Source organism: Bombina bombina, chromosome 12 (assembly GCF_027579735.1).
Source record: "Bombina bombina isolate aBomBom1 chromosome 12, aBomBom1.pri, whole genome shotgun sequence".
NCBI classification, from domain to species: domain Eukaryota; kingdom Metazoa; phylum Chordata; class Amphibia; order Anura; family Bombinatoridae; genus Bombina; species Bombina bombina.
The window spans coordinates 38,303,868-38,327,818 of record NC_069510.1 but is presented as its reverse complement, the minus strand read 5'-3'; the positions used below and the strand labels follow the sequence as shown (position 1 = coordinate 38,327,818).

The window sequence follows — 23,951 nt, the reverse complement described above, 5'->3', positions numbered from 1 at the left end:
CTCCCCCCCTCCCTGTAACCCGCATCTGCCACAGCGCTCCCCAGTAAGTCGGCCCCCTTCCCTGTAACCCGCATCAGCCACAGCGCACCCCCTCCCTGTAACCCGCATCAGCCACATCGCTCCCCCCTCCCTGTAACCCGCATCAGCCACAGCGCTTCTCCCTCCCTGTAACCCACATCAGCCACAGCGCTCCCCCCTCCCTGTAACCCGCAACAGCCACAGAGCTCCTCCCTCCCTGTAACCTGCATCAGCCACAGCGCTCCCCCCCTCCCTGTAACCCACATCAGCCACAGCGCTCCCCCCTCCCTGTAACCCGCATAAGCGACAGCGCTCCTCCCTCCCTGTAACCCGCATCAGCCACAGCGCACCCCCCTCCCTGTAACCTGCATCAGGCACAGCGCTCCTCCTCCCTGTAACCCGCATCAGGCACAGCGCTCCCCCCCTCCCTGTAACCCGCATCAGCCACAGCGCTCCCCCCTCCCTGTAACCCGCATCAGCCACAGCGCTCCCCCCTCCCTGTAACCCGCATCAGCCACAGCGCTCCCCCCTCCCTGTAACCCGCATCAGCCACAGCGCTCCCCCCTCCCTGTAACCCGCATCAGCCACAGCGCTCCCCCCTCCCTGTAACCCGCATCAGCCACAGCGCTCCCCCCTCCCTGTAACCCGCATCAGCCACAGCGCTCCCCCCTCCCTGTAACCCGCATCAGCCACAGCGCTCCCCCCTCCCTGTAACCCGCATCAGCCACAGCGCTCCCCCCTCCCTGTAACCCGCATCAGCCACAGCGCTCCCCCCTCCCTGTAACCCGCATCAGCCACAGCGCTCCCCCCTCCCTGTAACCCGCATCAGCCACAGCGCTCCCCCCTCCCTGTAACCCGCATCAGCCACAGCGCTCCCCGGTAAGTCGGCCCCTCTCCCTGTAACCCACATCATCCACAGTGCTCCCCAGTAAGTCGGCCCCCCTCCCTGTAATCCGCATCAGCCACAGCGCTCCCCCTCCCTGTAACCCGCATCAGCCACAGCGCCCCCACTCCCTGTAACCCGCATCAGCCACAGCGCACCCTGGTTAGTCGGCCCCCCTCCCTGTAACCCGCATCAGCCACAGCGCTCCCCGGTAAGTCGCCCCCACTCCCTGTAACCCGCATCAGCCACAGCGCACCCTGGTTAGTCGGCCCCCCTCCCTGTAACCTGCATAAGCCACAGCGCACCCTGATAAGTCGGCTCAATGTTGCAAGGCGGGCACGGCAAGTAGGCGGCCCTCCTGTACATCATAGGTGATGTCAAATGAGGCAGGGCTAAAAATGGCATACTCTCGCTGTTTTAAAACCGCGGCGATTAATCGCTGTTTAAAATCGCATCCGCAATTAATCGTGCAGCCCTAATTTCAATTATCTAATTTGCTTCATTTTTTTTTTAGATATTCTTTGTTGAAGAAATAGCAATGCACATGGGTGAGCAAATCACACAAGGCATCTTTGTGCAGCCCACTAATCAATAGCTACTGATCATATCTAGATATGCTTTTCAGCAAAGAATATCAAAAGAATGAAGCAAATGAGATAATAGAAGTAAATTAGAAAATTGTTTAAAATTGCATGCTCTTTCTAAATCATGAAAGAAAATATTTGGGTTTTATGTCCCTTTTAAAATGAAAAGTAAAAAACGTGATTTGTAGATGTTGGGGTCCTGATGTAACTATAGAAGTATGACTATTCTGCCATGATACATATGGCATTCATATGGTTAATCGGTTTTGAAGACGGATTCGGTTAACAATATCTGACATGTATATGATTAATTTCCTTGCATGAATATTTGTTGTAACACGAAGACAGGGCTTGACAAACCCAGGAGCCAGGAAGCCACTGGCTCCTAGAATTTTACCCCTCGCACATAACTTTTTGGATTATTCTCCATATATCTATATACAAATACCTCTGCCTGGCACCTAAAAGTATTACTGGCGCCTACATTTTAAACAGATTTGTCAACCCCTGCCTTAAGAGATGTGAATTGGCTTTTGTATGTGTCCCTTTTAGATGACTGCCCAGTTTCTATTTCAAGAACAGGTACTTAAAGGGACAGTAAGCACCTTGTAATTACAAGACATTTATACTGTGTTGCTATAGAGTAACACATCAGCCAAGTCTTAAGGTTTTAGAAACAAATTAACATCCTTTTACTGCAATTATTTTTCAACAACCAAACTCCGCCCACCGTTTGTCTCATTTGGAGGAGCCAATCATTTCTTTAGAAATCTAAAACGGAAAAGAAACAAGTGTGAGTATTCTGTACACTATTTCATACCTTTTTGATACAGGCTGCACTAGGCCATTTTGGCACCCTTGTTTCCTTTGTGTTTTAGATTTCCTTGCCATCAAGGTTCACCCAGAACCTGACCAATGGACAACGTTACTTTTATGGTTTTTCTTGTAGTCCATATGCTCTAACACTTAAAATTCTATATACCTTTGACAAGGTTAAGCAAATCCTAAAAATTTGTATTAAATTGTAGCATAAAAAGAGGATGTAAGATGAATATAAGCTTGGGAGAAGATGAGAAAGAGGGAAGGGTTTTTCTGGGGGGTCTCCTTGAGTGCAATTTCTAATTCTCACTTGACATACACCCTAACCTTGCTACATATGTAACTAAAGTCCCTATCTTTCTCTAATAACTGCAAAACAATTTACTTTATACTAAGTTTATGACAGTAACTAGCCTTATTGTCTGTGGATTAAAGCCCAGTAAGGCAAACGCTAGGTGGAGTTTGGCTACTGAAAAATAATTGTAGTAAAATAACATGTTAGTTTGTTTTGAAACCGTTAAGATTTGGCTGATATGTTATTCTATAGCAACACAACAGAAATATCTTTTAATCACATGGTAAGGAAAATGTTATTTCATTAATTTTTTTTAACAAATGAAATCACCTACTCTTCACAATTTCACATGTATATTTGAATCATATATATATATTTTTTATTTATTTAATTTAGCACTGAAAATCTGGGGGTTCCCAGTTGTGAGAATTAGAAGTGCAGACCGCAGACATCACAAGCCTAACCTGTCTAAATATCTTATTATCCTCAGCAAAGCTGATAAAAGATAGCATAATGCAACAGTGCCAAGCCTTGTACAGACTATAAAACATTCCAACCATTATATCATCATGCTAATGTTGTCAGATTATCATGTAACGTACCTGCCTTTACAAGTTTTATATAGATATGTAATGTTTTTGTATAATTATATTCGTTTCCTCTAGCTGCTTACAGTACGTGCAAGTGGCTGAATACTTAAAATATGTAGTTCAAATATTTGGGAATATCCAGAGCAATGGTGTTTTAAGTGCACTTAGTACACCCACTCTATTCACATGCACAATTCAGTATTCAGACATTGTAATTAAAATAAAGTATGTATGTATGTGTGGTGTGTGTGTATATGTATGTATGTATATATATATATATATATATATATATATATATATATATATCTATATATATATATCTATACAGTTGTGTTCATAAGTTTACATACCCTGGCAGAATTTATGATTTCTTGGCCATTTTTCAGAGAATATGAATGATAACACAAAAACTTTTCTTTCACTCATGGTTAGTGTTTGGCTGAAGCCATTTATTATCAATCAACTGTGTTTACTCTTTTTAAATCATAATGACAACAGAAACTACCCAAATGACCCTGATCAAAAGTTTACATACCCTGGTGATTTTGACCTGATAACATGTACACAAGTTGACACAAAGGGGTTTGAATGGCTATTAAAGGTAACCAACCTCACCTTTGATCTGTTTGCTTGTAATTAGTGTGTGTGTATAAAAGGTCAATGAGTTTCTGGACTCCTGACGGACCCTTGCATCTTTCATCCAGTGCTGCACTGACGTTCCTGGATTCTGATTCATGGGGAAAGAAAAAGAATTGTCAAAGGATCTGTGGGAAAAAGGTAGTTGAACTGTATAAAACAGGTAAGGGATATAAAAAGATATCCAAGGAATTGAGAATGCAAATCAGCAGTGTTCAAACTCTAATCAAGAAGTTTAAAATGAGGGGTTCTGATTGATAACATACTGCATTGATCTTGCCATCAATTCTGACCAAATTTCCTGTGCCTTTGTAGCTCACACATCCCCAAAACATCAGCGATCCACCTCTGTGTTTCACGGTAGGAATGGTGTACCTTTCATCATAGGCCTTGTTGACTCCTCTCCAAATGTAGCGTTTAGGGTTGTGGCCAAAAAGCTCCAAATGACTTTGTTCTAGAAGGTTTGAGGCTTGTCTCTGTGCTGTTTGGCATATTGTAAGCGGAATACTTTGTGGCATTTGCGTAGTAATGGCTTTCTTCTGGTGACTCGACCATGCAGCCCATCTTTCTTCAAGTGCCTCCTTATTGTGCATCTTGAAACAGCCACACCACATGTACTGTATTTCACCTGAAGTAATTTGTGGGTTTGTCTTTGCATCCCGAACAATTTTCCTGGCAGTTGTGGCTGAAATTTTAGTTGGTGTACCTGACCGTGGTTTGTTTTCAACAGAACCCCTAATTTTCCATTTCTTGTTTAGACTTTGAACACTGCTGATTTGCATTCTCAATTCCTTGGATATCTTTTTATATCCCTTTCCTGTTTTATACAGTGCAACAACCTTTTCCCGCAGATCCTTTGACAACTCTTTTGCTTTCCCCATGACTCAGAATCCAGAAACGTCACTGCAGCACTGGATGAAAGATGCAAGGGTCTGTCGGGAGTCCAGAAACTCATTGACCTTTTATACACACACACTAATTACAAGCAAACAGATCAAAGGTGAGGTTGGTTACCTTTAATAGCCATTGAAACCCATTTGTGTCAACTTGTGTGCATGTTATCAGGTCAAAATCACCAGGGTATGTAAACTTTTGATCAGGGTCATTTGGGTAGTCCCTTTAAATAGCTTTTATCGAAATAATGTTTGGGGGTCTGCACCCCTTCCTTATATATTATGCCAGGGACTTAATACTGACTTTCAAAAGACCTACAGAGAATTTTCATTTTTTGGGGGTGGAAACAAAGCAAACACTGGTGTGTTTACCTTAAAGGGCTAGGAAGTTAAAATTTAAAACCCAACCCAAATTTTTTCTCTAATGCTTCAGATGAAGCAGGCAATTTGATGCAACTTTCTCATTTGCTCCTATTAGCAATTTGTCTTCATTCTCTTTGTATCTTAATTTGAAAAAGCAGGAATGAAAGCTTAGGAGACGTACTACTGTAACCGTGTACAGAAACTAGGGAGTCTGCTAAAAAAAATCAATAAAAAAAAATCTGATACCTTACTGCTTTTATATTTAGGTATTATATTAAAGGCATTTAGCTCTGCATTTATAGTGACCCCTACATATATGTCCCTAATTAGATTATCAAATAACAAATGAAAAACAATGCATTTTATACTAACGTAATGACTGTTGTCTGCAGACTGTAGCTTAGCTATTGCAAGTGGTGGCTGAAGATTGGCTGTTGATAAATAAGTGACAGCAAACAAGGTGTTAATTTGTTTTAAAAACATTTAGACTTGGCTTGTATGTTATTCCATATCAAGACAACAGAAATGTGTACTGGGTCATTGTAAAAGTGTGTTTCATCCATCTTAGTCTGTAACATATATCTCATCATAGCGCCATTTTATACACAAAAGGACTTATAAGTAGAAACTGACTCTTGAGTTGGAAATTTCCAGCCCTGAGAGCAAACAGATTAATAATGTAAAGTGCAAATATTGTGACGTGGACAAAGTCCACCTGTCTCTTAACCCCTAAACGACACAGCTTCAGTTTGCTCAATTGTTCCACGGTGGAATAATTCCGTCACTGGTCATTAAGGGGTTAAAGGATATTGTATCCAAATTCTTTTTGTATCGTTCATATGAAAAAAGCATTTTGCATTTATAAAAGACTGTGCTAAAAATGTAACCCCCCAAGCTACAAAAAATAAAAAAGTAAAAATACAGAATAAAATAAACAAAGTTATCCAAATTAATAAAATTTAACCTAAACTAATACCCCTATAAAAATACCCCCCCCCCCAAATAAAAACACCCCCTATTCTAATACTAAACTACCAATAGCCCTTAAAAGGGCTTTTTTGTAGGGCATTGCCCTAAAGAAATCAGCTCTTTTACATTAAAAATAAAGAAAGTCCCCCCTAACAGTAACCCCCCACAATAAAAAAACTAACACTAATAAACCTAAACTACCCATTGCCCCTAAATTGGCATTTGTATGGGCATTGCCCTTAAAAGGGTGTTAAGCTCTTTTTCACTGCCTTTAAAAGGGTATTCAGCCCAATGAACCCTAATCTAAAAAAACAAAAATAAAAAAAACACCTAACACTAAAGCCCCAAAAAGGTACTCACGGTTTCAGAAGTCTGGCGGAGAAGGTCTTCTTCCAGGCGGGTCCATCATCTTCATCCACAGCGAAGGTGGAGCGGAGGTCCGGAGCGGTCTTCACAGATGTGGTGATCCTCGGCGGTGGTCATCTGTGGCGGCCTCGGCGGCGGCGTTGGTCCTCGGCCGCATGGAGACTCCTCTTCATCCGATGTCCGTCGTATACTGAATATTGAATGCAAGGTACCACAACCAATTTGGGGTACCTTGCATTCCTATTGGCTGAATTTTTCAAAACAGCCAATAGGATTAAAGCTTCTGAAATCCTATTGGCTGTTCAAATCAGCTAATACGATTTCAGTAGCTCTCATCCTATTGGCTGATTTTGAAAATTTCAGCCAATAGGAATGCAAGGTACCCCAGTAAATATGGGGTACCTTGAATTCAATCTTCAGTGTGCAACGGACAATCACATGAAGAGGAACCTCCACGCCTTTGCCAGAGGACCGCCGCCGAGGATCGCCACATCTGGGAAGACCACTCCGGACCTCTGCACCGCGCTGCCTTCGCTCCGCGCACATATGGGAAGACCGCTCCGGACCTCTGCTCCGCGCCACCTTCAATGTGGCTGAAGATGATGGACCCATCTGGAAGAAGACCTTCACCGCCGGACTTCTGAAACCGTGAATACCTATTTGGGTGTTAATTCTTTTTTTTTTTAGATTCGGGTTTATTGGGCAATTTGCAAAAGAGCTGAATTCCCTTTTAAGGGCAGTGAAAAAGAGCTGAATGCCCTTTTAAGGGCAATGCCCATACAAATGCCCCTTTAGGGGCAATGGGTAGTTTAGGTTTATTAGTGTTAGATTTTTATTTTATTTTGGGGGGTTTGGTGGGTGGGGGTTTTACTGTTAGGGGCACTTTGTTTATTTTTAATGTAAAAGAGCTGATTTCTTTAGGGCAATGCCCTACAAAAAGCCCTTTTAAGGGCTATTGGTAGTTTAATCTTAGATTAGGGCAGGGCTCGACAAACCCAGGAGCCTGGTAGCCACTGGCTCCTATTATTTTACCCCTGGCTCCTAACTTTTTGGGTTATTCTCCATATATCTATATACAAATCCAACTGTCTGGCTCCTAAATATTCTTATTGGCTCCTAATTTTTAACATATTCGTCAAGCACTGTATTAGGGGGTGTTTTTATTTTCTGGTGGCTTTTTTATTTTCATAGGGATTAGGTTTAATTTTTTTATTTTGGATAGTGTTTTTTATTATTTTTTGTAATGTTAGGCTTTTTTTATTTTCTGCAATTTTAGATTAATGTATTTTTTTTATTGTAATGTAGTATTTTTTTTAAATGTAATGGGTTAATTTAGGGGGTGTTAGGTTAGGGGGCTTAGTCATTAAATTATTTTTTTGCGTTGTGGGGTTGGCGGTTTAGAAGTTAGAGGTAAATTAGGTTTAATGCATTGTGGGGGAGTTGGCAGATTAGGGGTTAATAGATGTATTAGAGAGTTTGCAATTTTATTGTGTATTTTTTTTTTTTTTCCTTTTTTTTCCCTTTTTTTTTCCTTAATACTTCATGCGGGCGGTTATTTTATTTTTTTCTTAATAGTTCATATGGGCGTTTTTTTTTTTTTTAAATACTTATTGTGGGCGGTTATTTTTTATTTTTTTTTGTAATTCTCAGTTTGCCTTCGCTGCATCCCAGTGGTTAAAGAATCCACCTGCAAATTTTTTTGGCTGCGTGCGCAACTGGTGACACCGATGGACGCGTTACAAACGCGATCATAGTATAGATTGATAGAAACAAGTACATTTAAACTAAAACTGACATGACGTGCATTCTGCATATCACAGCTTATTGGCAGGTAGTTACACCACTCACAGTTCTACTGAGCACTGGAACATCAATTTAAAAAGTTACAATTTATACATTTTAAAGGGACACTGAACCCACATTTTTTTCTTTCATGATTCAGATAGAGCATGCAATTTTAAGCAACATCCTAATTTACTCATATTATCATTTTTTCTTCGTTCTCTTGCTATCTTTATTTGAAAAAGAAGGCATCTAAGCTAAGGAGCCAGCCAATGTTTGGTTCAGACCCTGGACAGCACTTTTTTATTGGTGGGTGATTTTATCCACCAATTGGCAAGAACAACCCAGGTTGTTCACCAAAAATGGGCCGGCATCTAAACTTACATTCTTGCATTTCAAATAAAGATACAAAGAGAATGAAGAAAATTTGATAATAGGAGTAAATTAAAAAGTTGCTTAAAATTTCATGCTCAATCTGAATCACGAAAGAAATATTTTGGGTACAGTGTCCCTTTAACCGTTATAGTAACTAATGTTACTAGCCCAGAGCAAAACACACTCAACCGAGTGAGCTAAATATGGTCTTCTCTTGAAAGGGGTTTCTAGCATCGCGTCTCCCTACACTCACCTGGGTAACGGGGAATGTGTCGCTGCACGCGGTAACATTGGTAGAAGAGTTCTTTCCACAGGAAGTCATCACGTGATACAGCGTACCAGCGCCGACAGACTAGACCAGCAGACAGGAGGTCTGTAGGGCTGAGGCTAAGGAAGATCTGATAGAGGATGCTGTCAGGTAGCAGTCACTGGCCATCGCTGTCCATTGTATACTTCTGTCATCTTTAGCCGGCCCTAAAAGAGAAAGAATTGAATGTTTTCAGTAACAACTCTTAGCATTACACTCATAATAAATGGTCACTGCGCCCAGCCAGTCAGCATGTCAAATCAATCAAATGCAAAGTCTGCAGCCCACATACAAAGTGACTAATATGCAGCTGTAACAAGCCTGCACTCCTGCTCAGTGTAATAAAAAAACAGCCTGCACTCCTGCTCTTTTGAAGGAGGTTCTTGCTACTTTAGAAGAATCTGACGCATCTGTTGCAGAGAATTCAAAGAGGTCTAGTACGCTTAATAGGGTATATGATGTACCCTCATCTGTGGAAGTATTTCCAGTTCCAGACCGTATGGCAGATATTATAACTCAGAAATGAGATAAACCAGGGATTCCTTTTTCCCCGTCCCCTGTTTTTAAAAAGATGTTTCCTGTTGCTAATGCTATTCGTGGCACATGGTGCCCAAGGTAGAGGGAGCTATCTCTACTCTGGCTAAGAGAACTTCTATTCCTATTGAAGATAGTTGTTCTTTCAAGGATCCCATGGATAAGAAGCTTGAGGCTTTTTTGAAGAAGATGTACATTCATCAGGGATTACAGTGGCAACCTGTTGCTAGTATTGCTACAGTTGCGGGGGCAGCATCTTATTGGTGCAATGACTTATCTAATCTAATCCTAGAAGAGACTACTATAGTGGAGATCCAAGACAGGATCAAGGCTCTCAAGCTAGCCAATACCTCTATTTGTGATGCCAACATGCAAGTTCTTAGGTTGGGTGCTAAGATTTCTGGTTTTACTGTTTTAGCTCGCAGAGCTCTCTGGTTAAAATCTTGGTCTGCAGATGTTACATCCAAGTCCAAGCTTTTATCTCTGCTTTATAAGGGTAAAACCTTGTTTGGACCAGGTCTGTCAGAAATTATTTCTGACATTACAGGCAGAAAGGGTTCTTTCCTACCTCAGGATAAAAAGAATAGACCTAAGGGTTGCCAGAATTCTAATTTTTGTTCCTTTCATAACTTTAAGGGACAGAAGTCTTCCTCTTCCAAGTCGGATCTATTGAAGTCTTCTTGGAGGTCCAGTCAGCCTTGGAATAGGGGGAAGCAAGCTAAGAAGCCTTCTGTTGATTCTAAATGAACATGAAGGGGCCGCCCCCAATCCTGTAGTGGATCATGTGGGGGGCAGGATTTCTTTTTTTCAGCAGGCTTGGATATGCAATTTTCTAGATCCTTGGGCCATAGTTATAGTATCCCACGGTTACAGAAAAGGATTCAAATCTTGTCCTCCCAGGGGCAGGTTCCACCCGTCAAGGTTATCTGTGAACCAGATAAAGAGAGAGGCCTTCTTAAACTGCATAAATGACCTATCATCCCTGGGAGTTATTGTTCCAGTTCCTCTAGAGAAACAGGGTCTAGGTTTATAATCAAATCTATTTGTAGCTCCCAAGAAGGAGGGCACTTTTCATCCCATTCTGGATCTAAAGTGTCTCAATCAATTCCTCAGGGTTCAGTCCTTCAAGATGGAGACCATCCATTCTATTCTTCCTTTGGCCTAAAAGGGTCAGTTCATGACGACCATAGATCTGAAGGACGCGTATCTTCATGTTCCTATTCACAGGGATCATTACCAGTATCTAAGGTTTGCCTTCCAGGAAAAACATTTCCAGTTTTTGCCCTTCCTTTTGGCCTTGCTACAGCTCCCATACTTTTTACAGAAGTTCTGGGAGCTCTTCTGGCAATCGTGAGGTCCCAGGGTATTGCTGTGGCGCCTTATCTAGACAACATTCTAGTTCAAGCGCCATCTTTTCATCTAGCAAGATCTCATACTGAGATGTTGTCTATTCTACGTTCCCACTGGTGGAAAGTGAATCTGGGAAAGAGTTCCCTTGTTCCAGATACAAGGGGGAGTTTCTTGGGAACATTCATAGATTCCCTGTCCATGAAGATTTTTCTGACGGACATCAGAAAATCCAAACTTCATATTTCTTGCCTGTCTCTCCAGTCTGCTATTCGTCCATCTGTTGCTCGTTGCATGGAGGTGATTGGACTGATGGTTGCCTTTATGGACATCATTTCTTTTGCTCAGTTCCATCTGAGACCTCTGCAACTATGCATGCTCAGTCAATGGAACGGGGACCACTTAAATCTCGCAGAGGATACATTTGGAATACCCAACAAGAGTCTCACTCTCATGGTGGGTTTCACAGGACCATCTGTCTTGGGGCACATGCTTCCTGAGGCCTTCCTGGGTGATTGTGTCCACGTCTCTTTCAATAAACATCTTGGAGTTGAGAGCAATTTTTATGCTTTAATAGTTTGGCCTCAACTAGCTTTGGTCCGATTTATCAGATTCCAGTCGGACAACATCACCTCGGTGACCTACATCAATCACCAGGGAGGAACTCTGAGTTCATTGGCAATGAAGGAGGTGTTTTGCATTCTCCAGTGGGCGGAGTCTCACGATTGCCCTCTCTCTGCCATCCACATACTAGGGGTGGACAACTGGGAGGCAGATTTTCTAAGCAGGCAGACTTATTATCCCGGAGAATGGGCTCTCCACCCAGAGGTTTTCACAATGATAACTCTCAGGTGGGGGATTCCAGAGTTGGATCTGATGGCATCTCGTAAAAACTCTAAGCTTCCAAAGTACGGTTCAAGGTCAAGAGATCCTCAAGCCGTTTTGGTAGATGCTCTAGCGGTTCCTTGGAGCTTCATTCTAGCATACCTGTTTCCTCTGTTTGCATTGCTTCCACAAGTAATTGCTCGCATCAAACAGGAGAGAGCTTCTGTAATTCTAATAGCTCCTGCATGGCCTCGCAGGATCTGGTTTGCGGATCTGGTGACGATGTCATCTCTTCCACCGTGGAGGTTACCTTTCAGGAAGGACCTTCTTCAGGGTCACTTACTTCATCCAAATCTGGTTTCTCTGAAGCTGACTGCTTGGAGATTGAACGTCTAAGTTTGGCTAGATGTGGCTTCTCTGAGAAAGTCATAGATACTATGCTTCAGGCTCCTAAACAGGTTGCTCACAGAATTTACCATAGGGTATGGTGTGAATACCTTCATTGGTGTGATTCAAAAGGTTTTTCTTGGAACAAAGTAAGGGTTCATCGAATTTTGACTTTTCTTTAGGAGGCCCTGGAGATGGGTTTGTCAGTCATTACTTTGAAGGGTCAGATTTCTGCTCTGTCTATTCTTCTGCATAAACGTCTGGCAGTTTTGCCAGATGTTCAGTTTTTTGTTCAGGCCTTGGTCAGAATCAGGCCTGTGTTTAAATCTGTTGCTCCTCCTTGAAGTCTTAACCTTGTTCTTAGAGTTTTTCAGCAGACTTCGTTTGAGCAGATACATTCTGTTAATATTAAATTACTATCTTGGAAGGTTTTGTTTCTTCTTGCTATTTCTTCTGCTCGCAGAGTTAACAAACTTTCGGCTCTGCAGTGTGACTCCCCTTACCTTATTTTTCATGCTGATAAGGTGGTCCTTCGTATTAAGCCAGGGGTTTTCCCTAAGGTAGTGTCGGATCGCAATATTAATCAGGAAATTGTTGTTCCTTCCTTTTGTCCTAACCCTTCTTCCCAGAAGGAACTTTTTTTCCATAACTTGGATGTTGTGCGTGATCTTAAATTTTACCTTCAAGCAACTAAAGATTTCCGGCAGACTTCTGCCCTGTTTGTTGTTTTCTCTGGTAAGCGTAGGGGTCAGAAGGCAACTTCCACCAAGCTTTCTCTCTGATTGAGAAGTGTTATCCGTTTAGCTTATGAGACAGCTGGACAGCAGCCTCCTGAGAGAATTACGGCTCATTCCACTAGAGCTCTTTCATCTTTATGGGCTTACAAAAATAAAGCTTCTGTGGAGCAAATCTGTAAGGCGGCCACTATACATACTTTTCCCAAATTCTACAAATTTGATACTTTTTCCTCAGCTGAGGCTTCTTTTTAAAGAAAGGTTCTTCAAGTGGTGGTGCCTTCTGTTTTGTCTGCCTGTCTTGTTCTCCCTCACTATTCATTCTGTGTCCTCTAGCTTGAGTATTGGTTCCCACTAGTAATTAGAATGTTTTGTGGACTCTCCACGCCATAGGAAAGAAAACAAAATGTATTCTTACCCGATAAATTTATTTCTGTCTGGGCATGGAGAGTCCACGACCTGCCCTTATTCAAATTAAGACGGCAGTTTTTTTTCTCTAGTCCTCTGGCACCTCTATACCCTTGTGTTATCTTCTTTTCCGTTTCCCTTTGGCCGAATGACTGGGGGTTATGGGTAAGGGAAGTGATACTTAAAGGACCAGTCAACACTGTAGATTTGCATAATCAACAAATGCAAGATAACAAGACAATGCAATAGCACTTAGTCTGAATTTCAAATGAGTAGTAGATTTTTTTTCTGACAATTTTAAAAGTTATGTTTTTTTCCACTCCCCCTGTGCCATGTGACAGCCATCAGCCAATCACAAGTGCATACACGTACCATGTGACAGCCATCAGCCATTCACAAATGCATACACACTTATTCTTGCACATGCTCAGTAGGACCTGGTGACTCCAAAAGTTTAAATATAAAAATACTGTGCACATTTTTTTAATGGAAGTAAATTGGAAAGTTGTTTAAAATGACATGCTCTATCTGAATAATGAAAGTTTAATTTTGATTGAGTGTCCCTTTAAAGGGACATTAAACCCCAAAAAATTATTTTCATTATTTAGACAGATAATACAATTTAAAAATGTTTCCAATTTACTTCTATTATCAAATTTGCTTCCTTCTCATGTTATTCTTTGTTGAAGGGATACCTAGGTAGGTAGCGTGCACATGCCTGAAGCACTACATGACAGGAAATAGCACTGCCATCTAGTGCTTCTGCTAATGTATAACATTATTGCAATACTGCTGCCATATAGAGCTGTAGACACGTGCACACTCAGGAGCTTACATCCCAGTTTTTCAACAAGGATAACAAGAAAACAAAGAAAATTTGATAACGGAAGTAAATTGGAAAGTTGTTTAAACTTGTATGTTCTATCTGAATCATGAAATAAAATATTTTATGTCCCTTTACCAGCTCTGGTGGCGTGCTCTTTGCTGCCTCCTGCTGGCCAGGAGTGAATATCCCACTAGTAATTAGAATGTTTTGTGGACTCTTCATGCCCGTAAATAAATAAGTGTATCAGATAAGCATACATTTTGTTATATATATATATATGTATGACATTTTTGTTATTATTTTGAGTTTAATGTCTTTTGAGGCATAAGCACCCAAAAACTTTATACCATTTATATTTTTGCTGCTGCACATTCAGTGACCTTGATTAACATTGTCTTAATATCTTTTTTTTCAGTGAAAATAGTGATCCGCGGTGACAGGAACACTGGCAAAACCACTCTCTGGCATCGGCTGCAGGGAAAGAAGTTTGTGGAGGAATATATACCCACTCCGGAGATCCAGGTTACCAGTATCCACTGGAACTATAAAAGTAATTCAAATGATCTGCTTGTTATTGTTTCCTGTACCTCATTATATTTTTATTTCCTTTTGCTCGCATACGCCATCATCCTGTTATGTAATCATTTCCTTGCTGTCCTCCTTTTCCTGATCGCTGATTCGCTGTCTCCTTTTGCTGTGCTGCAGCCTTAGGGTACCAGCAACCTCATGTGACTTCCCCGTCAAGGCTTCAAGTCTCAGTTCATGCTCGATTTCCTTCTCGCTGACCAATTTTGTTCTCTAAGTTTGCAGCGTGACTGTTATTAGCCTGTTAACTGGGTCATTTCTGGATTACATCTTGTGCTGTGGGACAGGCAGCATTTGATATAAATCAGAACAAAGAGATGGCGGCTGCTTTTGTTGTGGGTATGAAATACAAATGCAATCTTCTTTTTTGTTTGTGTGTATGATTAGTAAAAAAGGACATACACACACCTCTTGTTTTTGTCAGAACACTGGGTTTTATAGAGGCCAATAAGCAAATTCTATAACCTTCAAATGCTATAAACCAGCTGCTTGATGCAATTTGCATAAACACTAGGGAGTGTGGGACAAGCACAATTTCTTTTACAAGATATGGCGAGTCCACGGATTTCATCCTTACTTATGGGATAACGCCTCCTGATTAGCAGGAAGTGGCAAAGAGAAGCACAATTTTTCCACAAAAGCAAGGAGTGTTTAAAGGGACGTTAAACCCCAATCTTTTCTTTCAGGATTCAGATAGAGCATACCATTTTAAACAATTTTGCAATTTATTTCTGTTATCAAATTCTCTTTGTTCTTTGGGCATCTTTTGTTGAAAAGCAGGGATGTACGCTCAGGCGTGTGCACGTGCCTGGAACCCTATATGGGCATCATTTTTGCAAGTGCACTATTTCTCCTGTTAAGTGTGGTCAGTCCACGGGTCATCATTACTTCTGGGATATTAACTCCTCCCCAACAGGAAGTGCAAGAGGATTCACCCAGCAGAGCTTCTATATAGCTCCTCCCCTCTACGTCACCTCCAGTCATTCTCTTGCACCCAACGAATAGATAGGATATGTGAGAGGACTGTGGTGATTATACTTAGTTTTATACCTTCAATCAAAAGTTTGTTATTTTATAATAGCACCGGAGTGTGTTATTCCTTCTCTGGTAGAATTTGAAGAAGAATCTACCTGAGTTTTTCTATGATTTTAGCCGGAGTAGTTAAGATCATATTGCTGTTTCTCGGCCATCTGAGGAGAGGTAAACTTCAGATCAGGGGACAGCGGGCAGATTAATCTGCAAGAGGTATGTAGCAGCATATTATTTTCTGACAATGGAATTGATGAGAAAATTCTGCCATACCGATATAATGTAAACTCAGCCTTAAATGCAGTAGCAGCAACTGGTATCAGGCTGTCATGTATGTATATTTTACACTTCAGTATTCTGGGGAATGGCACTTCACTGGAATTATACTGTATGCATAAGACTTTAGCCTATTTTGCAGGGACTAGCAACAGGCTTTTTAATAACACTTATTTAATTTATGTTAAACGTTTTTTGCTGGCATGTAAAATCGTTTAATTTTCTGAGGTACTGGGTGAAAAAATGTTTTGGGCACTATTTTTCCACTTGGCAGTCGTTTTTATTTAATTTATGACAGTTTACTGATCTCTCTCACTGTTGTGTATGAGGGGGAGGGGCCTTTTTTGGCGCTTTTGCTACGCATCAAAAAATTCAGTCAGAAGTTTATTGTCTTCCCTGCATGATCCGGTTCATCTCTACAGAACTCAGGGGTCTTCAAAACTTGTTTTGAGGGAGGTAATCACTCACAGCAGAGCTGTGAGATTGTAGTTGACTGTGATAAAAAACGTTTATTTCTGTATTTTTTTTCTGCTATCAGGGTTAGTTATCCTTTGCTAATGGGAGCAATCCTTTGCTAAAAGTGTGTTTTTTACAAAGATTTGATGCTATAACTTTTCAGTTTATCAATTTTCAACTGTCATAACTTTTTCTGTGCTTCTTATAGGCACAGTACGTTTTCATATTATAGTAAATTACTTGAAAAGTATTTCCAAGTTGCTAGTTTATTTGCTAGTGTGTTAAACATGTCTGATTCAGAGGAAGATATCTGTGCTATATGTGCTAAAGCCAAAGTGGAGCCCAATAGAAATTTATGTACTAACTGTATTGATGCTACTTTGAATAAAAGTCAATCTGTACAAATTGAACATATTTCACCAAACAACGAGGGGAGAGTTATGCCGACTAACTCGCCTCACGTGTCAGTACCTGCATCTCCCGCTCGGGAGGTGCGTGATATTGTAGCGCCGAGTACATCTGGGCGGCCATTACAAATCACATTACAGGATATGGCTACTGTTATGACTGAAGTTTTGGCTAAACTACCAGAACTAAGAGGTAAGCGTGATCACTCTGGGGTGAGAACAGAGTGCGCTGATAATATTAGGGCCATGTCAGACACTGCGTCACAATTTGCAGAACATGAGGACGGAGAGCTTCATTCTGCGGGTGACGGTTCTGATCCAAACAGACTGGATTCAGATATTTCAAATTTTAAATTTAAACTGGAAAACCTCCGTGTATTACTAGGGGAGGTGTTAGCGGCTCTGAATGATTGTAACACAGTTGCAATACCAGAGAAATTGTGTAGGTTGGATAAATATTTTGCGGTACCGTCGAGTACTGACGTTTTTCCTATACCTAAGAGACTTACTGAAATTGTTACTAAGGAGTGGGATAGACCCGGTGTGCCGTTCTCACCCCCTCCAATATTTAGAAAGATGTTTCCAATAGACGCCACCACACGGGACTTATGGCAAACGGTCCCTAAGGTGGAGGGAGCAGTTTCTACTTTAGCTAAGCGTACCACTATCCCGGTGGAGGATAGCTGTGCCTTTTCAGATCCAATGGATAAAAAGTTAGAGGGTTACCTTAAGAAAATGTTTGTTCAACAAGGTTTTATATTGCAACCTCTTGCATGCATTGCGCCTGTCACGGCTGCAGCAGCATTTTGGTTTGAGTCTCTGGAAGAGACACTTGAATCAGCTCCATTAGATGAGATTACACACCAGCTTAAAGCCCTTAAGTTAGCTAACTCATTTATTTTGGATGCCGTAGTACATTTAACTAAACTTACGGCTAAGAATTCCGGATTCGCCATTCAGGCGCGCAGAGCACTGTGGCTAAAATCCTGGTCAGCTGATGTTACTTCTAAATCTAAATTGCTTAATATTCCTTTCAAAGGGCAGACCTTATTCGGGCCCGGGTTGAAAGAAATTATCGCTGACATTACAGGAGGTAAAGGCCATGCCCTGCCTCAAGACAGAGCCAAACCTAAGGCTAGACAGTCTAAATTTCGCTCCTTTCGTAATTTCAAAGCAGGAGCAGCATCAACTTCCTCTGCACCAAAACAGGAAGGAGCTGTTGCTCGCTACAGACAAGGCTGGAGACCTAACCAGTCCTGGAACAAGGGCAAGCAGGCCAGGAAACCTGCTGCTGCCCCTAAGACAGCATGAATCGAGGGCCCCCGATCCGGGAACGGATCTAGTGGGGGGCAGACTTTCTCTCTTCGCCCAGGCTTGGGCAAGAGATGTCCAGGATCCCTGGGCGTTAGAGATCATATCTCAGGGATACCTTTCGTGACTTCAAATCCTCTCCCCCAAGAGGGAGATTTCATCTGTCAAGGTTGTCAACAAACCAAATAAAGAAAGAGGCGTTTCTACGCTGCGTACAAGATCTTTTATTAATGGGAGTGATCCATCCGGTTCCGCGGTCGGAACAAGGACAAGGGTTTTACTCAAATCTGTTTGTGGTTCCCAAAAAAGAGGGAACTTTCAGGCCAATCTTGGATTTAAAGATCCTAAACAAATTCCTAAGAGTTCCATCGTTCAAAATGGAAACTATTCGGACAATTTTACCCATGATCCAAAAGGGTCAGTACATGACCACAGTGGATTTAAAGGATGCTTACCTTCACATACCGATTCACAAAGATCATTACCGGTATCTAAGGTTTGCCTTTCTAGACGGGCATTACCAGTTTGTAGCTCTTCCATTCGGATTGGCTACGGCTCCAAGAATCTTCACAAAGGTTCTGGGTGCTCTTCTGGCGGTACTAAGACCGCGAGGAATTTCGGTAGCTCCGTACCTAGACGACATTCTGATACAAGCTTCAAGCTTTCAAACTGCCAAGTCTCATACAGAGTTAGTACTGGCATTTCTAAGGTCGCATGGATGGAAAGTTCTATTTTTAATGGCGATTTCCTCGGCTCGAAGAGTCTCTGAGTTATCCGCTTTACATTGTGATTCTCCTTATCTGATTTTTCATTCAGACAAGGTAGTTCTGCGTACTAAACCTGGGTTCCTACCTAAGGTGGTCACTAACAGGAATATCAATCAAGAGATTGTGGTTCCATCTTTGTGTCCTAATCCTTCTTCGAAGAAGGGAACGTCTGCTACACAATCTAGATGTATTCCGTGCCCTGAAATTTTATCTACAGGCAACTAAGGATTTTCGACAAACGTCTTCCCTGTTTGTCGTTTATTCTGGTCAGAGGAGAGGTCAAAAAGCTTCGGCTACCTCTCTCTCTTTTTGGCTTTGTAGCATAATTCGGTTAGCCTATGAGACTGCTGGACAGCAGCCTCCTGAAAGAATTACAGCACATTCTACTAGAGCTGTGGCTTCCACTTGGGCCTTTAAGAATGAGGCTTCTGTTGAACAGATTTGCAAGGCTGCAACTTGCTCTTCTCTTCATACTTTTTCCAAATTTTACAAATTTGATACTTTTGCTTCTTCGGAGGCTGTTTTTTGGGAGAAAGGTTCTTCAGGCAGTGGTTCCTTCCGTAGAAAGAGCCTGCCTGTCCCTCCCGTCATCTGTGTACTTTAGCTTTGGTATTGGTATCCCAGAAGTAATGATGACCCGTGGACTGACCACACTTAACAGGAGAAAACAAAATTTATGCTTACCTGATAAATTCCTTTCTCCTGTAGTGTGGTCAGTCCACGGCCCGCCCTGTTTTTTATGGCAGGTAAAAAATTTTTGAATTATACTCCAGTCACCACTACACCCTTTGGCTTCTCCTTTCTCGTTGGTCCTTGGTCGAATGACTGGAGGTGACGTAGAGGGGAGGAGCTATATAGCAGCTCTGCTGGGTGAATCCTCTTGCACTTCCTGTTGGGGAGGAGTTAATATCCCAGAAGTAATGATGACCCGTGGACTGACCACACTACAGGAGAAAGGAATTTATCAGGTAAGCATAAATTTTGTTTTTCTACCATTTAGGGCTCCAGGCTCCTGCCTAGGTAAATCTCTTAAAAAAAAATACCATGAGAACGAAGCAAATTTGATGATAGAAGTCAATTGGAAACTTATTTTTATTGTTTTATTGAATGCTCGATCTGAATGGTGAAAGGATAATTGAACGTTTCTTTAAGTTCCCTTTAAAGTAAAATTCGAATGTAAAACTGACAAGTTCTAAACTCATTAAAACGTAATTTTCATGTTACTGAGCCCTAGCGGACTATGTATTAATCCTGCAAAGGGATATCTATGTTAAACACATATAAAAGTCCTGCTTGGGAGCAGCAAGCATTCCAGGGAGCCAGTCAGCGGCATCACACGCTCTATTTAAGAGCTGCAACGTTTGGGGTTCATGCAGGACTTTATCTTTGTGTTTATCTTCATATTAACACACACACACACATATATTACAATTAAAGTTGGATTTGTTTTTCACAGCTGTGAGGCCTAGAACAGATCCAGCCTCACCAAATTAAATTTTAGTTGGTGCTGGTGACGGCCAGCAGGGGGAAGTGGGGAGCACCTATGGGTGTCTTGGAAACTCTAAACCAGATTCAGATAGAGAATACAATTTTAAACAACATTCCAATGTACTTCTATTATCTAATTTGTAAATCTTTAGATATCCTTTGAAGAAATAGCAATGCACATGGGTGAGCCAATCACGGGAGGCATCTGTGCAGCTACCAATCAGCAGCTACCAATCAGCAGCTACTGAGCCTATCTAGATATACTTTTAAACAAAGGATATCAAGATAATAAAGCAAATTAGATAATAGAAGTAAATTGCAAAGCTGTTTAAAATAGCATGTTCTTTCTAAATCATGAAAGACAAAAATGTGGGCGTCATGTCCCTTTAAGGTGCCATTTGCCCTCTGGCACCTGGGTTTATCAAGCCCTGATCTAGAATTAGTAATACACAAATTACATGTCCTATGGAATTACAGGATGTTGTGTTTGGATTAAAACATCCATTTAATTTGCCCTTTTGACGAGACATTTTTTAAAGTGTTATCTACAGTTTATAGGTTAATATAATAAAAAGTAAATTAAATATACGCACATATTTTATGTTTTAATACTGATCTTACATCATTGTCTTTTTGTGGGTTTAGATGGTTGTGTATCACTATTTTCTTCAGTAGATTTGTTTTTTCCTAAGTGTGAATTACATAAATAGCAGCCCATACCACATAGATCACTTTGCAAATTAATATGGTTTTAAAAGTTTTCAATTTGTTCATATTTTTTTTTTTTTTTACACAACTTTATTGAAGATAAAGTAAAACAATACAAAGATAGGGAGACGCAGCTCCACTGCAATTCAACTTCAACAGTTGTTATAATTTACTGAGTTACAAATCAGATTTATAAGATACATCATAAATGTGTGAAACTCAATTTTTCTCACAACCTTTTAACAGGTCAAAGTCCATATCAAATATATTCTAAGGAGACATATGAGTACTCCTTTGATAATCGGATTAGCCCAAGGGGCTTTAGAAACAGAAGCAAAAATAAAATTATTAAATAAAAAAATAAAAAAAGGGGGGTAATAAAGAAAATTAAAGACAAAACCTAAAAGGGGATGGGGTTCCCGTCCCGTCTGCATCTCCTTATAAGATCTACCTCTCATTTGTATATTTAGATAAGTCCTGACCTTATGATAAGTTGATATAATTGGGGGGTGAGTCAATGCCCCTAATGGATTGTACATACTCATCCCATGTGTGAGATATCTCAGCATAAATTTCCATTTTCTCGTTTTTAAGATAGTAATATTCCTCTAATTCAACCAAGTCTGACACTTTCCCGACCCACATATTCAGTGAAGGAGCGTCTCCATGCTTCCAATTTTTAGCGATCAATACCTTGACCCTGTTGGTCATGATCTTAAACAAACTAAGGTATGGTTTATATTTAATATTAGGTGGTTTATTCAATAACCATATCAGGGGGTCTAGTGGAAGTTCAACTCCCAGTATAGATTTTATCTCAGAAATCACCTGTCTCCAGAAATTTTGAATGGTGTTACACCACCACCACATGTGTGCGGCATCGCTATTTACGTGTCTACATCTCCAACATTGTTTTTTTTGCGAGCGGAATAGTCGGTGCAATTTTCTGGGAGTAAAATATCATCTATGTAATAATTTTAAATTAATCTTCAAAATGGAGGAGGAAACCGAGGATTTCATTGTAGCCTGGAGCATGGAGACGCTCTCTCTAGTTATGGGGTATTATTGAAGAATAATTATTAATTTTGGAATATAATATTTATATTAATAATAACTATTATTTATGAAAGAATTTGCTTGTGAGAAAGACAGCTTAATATAAGAACTTTATTAGTCACAGCACCCAAAATCTTAATGGTGGGTATCCATTTTGGGTTAGCCTTTGAATGTGATTGGTTAGTATAATTCTGAGATATATTTTTGTATTTCTGCACTTCTAGCTATTCCTCTATGCTATTTCTAACTTTTGGACAGCTGCGCACATGGCTTCTGGACTTTTTCACTAAACTATTTTAACTTAAGGATTTTACTGCTTTATTCTTGTCCATGAACAGGTGTGTCCTTGAGAAACTTTCAGCAAGCTGAACACTAAGCAGTCACATCACACACATACATACATATATATATTTATATATACACTCACAAATACATATATAAAAGTTGATCATATTTAGCAAATTACTCATACTGTAACAGTATATATCCTGGTGGCTTTTGGATCAATAATTTGTATATTATGGATAGGGTATGTCTAAGGGGGGGGGGTGACAGGGTGCAAAGTGATTCAAATATTGTCAACAGTCTGGTCATATTATCATATCCCTTATGTTTAAGTATGAAGTTTCTTGCCTGTCTGTATGTGAACCAATTGGCGAAACATTCATGGCCTTCTTCATTTAAGTCAGATTGTGCACGTAGGGATTCATTGGCAATCATTGATCTTACCGTTAGATCTCTGTTAACTGTCTCTGTTATTGAGGAGTTTGAGAAAGGTCGTATTGTAAATTCACCATTTTCTATTAGAGATGTCAGTGGGGATGGCACAGAGGAAATAAATAGTGAAGTTGTAATGACCGTATTCCAAACCTGAAATGTCTCCTGGGTCACAGGATCACTCCAGGCCAAAGTTTTAAATTTGTTTGGATCACTCCAGCATAAGCGCCCGAGGTGAGGTTTCTGTGATATTAAGTGTTCCAGTGGGACCCATCGATTATGATGAAAGTGAACATTCCAGTCTACAACCCTCTGAAGAAATATTTCCTGTCTGTATAGTGTGAGGTTTGGAACTCCCAACCGTCCTTGTATCTTGGGGGATTGCATTATGTATTGGTTAATTCTTGGTGTTTTTTTGTTCCATATAAAATCACTAAATGCTTTTTGTAATGAGGACAAGTAGTTCCTCGGGAGGGGTATAGGTATTGTTTGAAGATAATAAAGTATTCTCAGGAATACATTCATTTTGATGACATCGATGCGCCCTAGCCAAGATAACCGTTTGGATCTCCAAGATGAAAGATCATTGATAATTGTGCGCTTTATTGGTATGTAATTCAGGTTGAATAAACTGTCTAGTGTAGGGGAGAGTTTAATTCCTAGGTAATTTAAGGCCTGGGGGCATCATGCGAACGAGGTGATTTTTTTGATGGCGGTTAAGGAGGATTCGTTCAGGTTTATATTTAGAATTTCCGATTTGGCCATATTTATGGAAAAATTGGATAGTGTGTGGAACGCTTCAAATTCAGTAACCAAATGTGGAATTGACTCCTCTGGGTTTGTGAGGGAGAAAAGCATGTCATCTGCGAAGAGGGAGACAGTATATTGTTGTGTGTCAATGTTAATACCATGTATTTGTGGGTTTTGTCTAATGCTTGTTGCTAGTGTTTCTATCACGCAAGTAAAAATAAAAGGGGGATAGTGGACAACCTTGACGTGTCCCATTGGTTATGGGGAAGGGGTTGGAAAGGGAACCATTTACCAGGATACGCACATTGGGTTGAGAATATAAGGAGAAGATCCTATGTATTATTTGGGGGCCTAGGCCCATATGTGTCAAGGTGGCTTTTAAGAAATCCCAGGCAACACGGTCAAAGGCCTTCTCTGCATCTGTTGACAAAAATACAGATGGTATGTCGTTACTCTTTAC

The 23,951-nt window shown here is 40.8% G+C and overlaps 1 protein-coding gene across 2 annotated transcripts in view; it reads left to right on the top strand.

The window, feature by feature from the left end:
- Window positions 1-23,951, top strand: part of RABL6 (RAB, member RAS oncogene family like 6) — a 169,799-nt gene that overhangs the window by 23,191 nt on the left and 122,657 nt on the right. For both annotated transcript variants that reach the window (XM_053695822.1, XM_053695821.1), the window contains exon 3: window positions 14,357-14,491. In XM_053695822.1, the coding sequence (XP_053551797.1) occupies window positions 14,357-14,491 (135 nt within the window). The remainder of the gene's footprint in view (window positions 1-14,356; window positions 14,492-23,951) is intronic.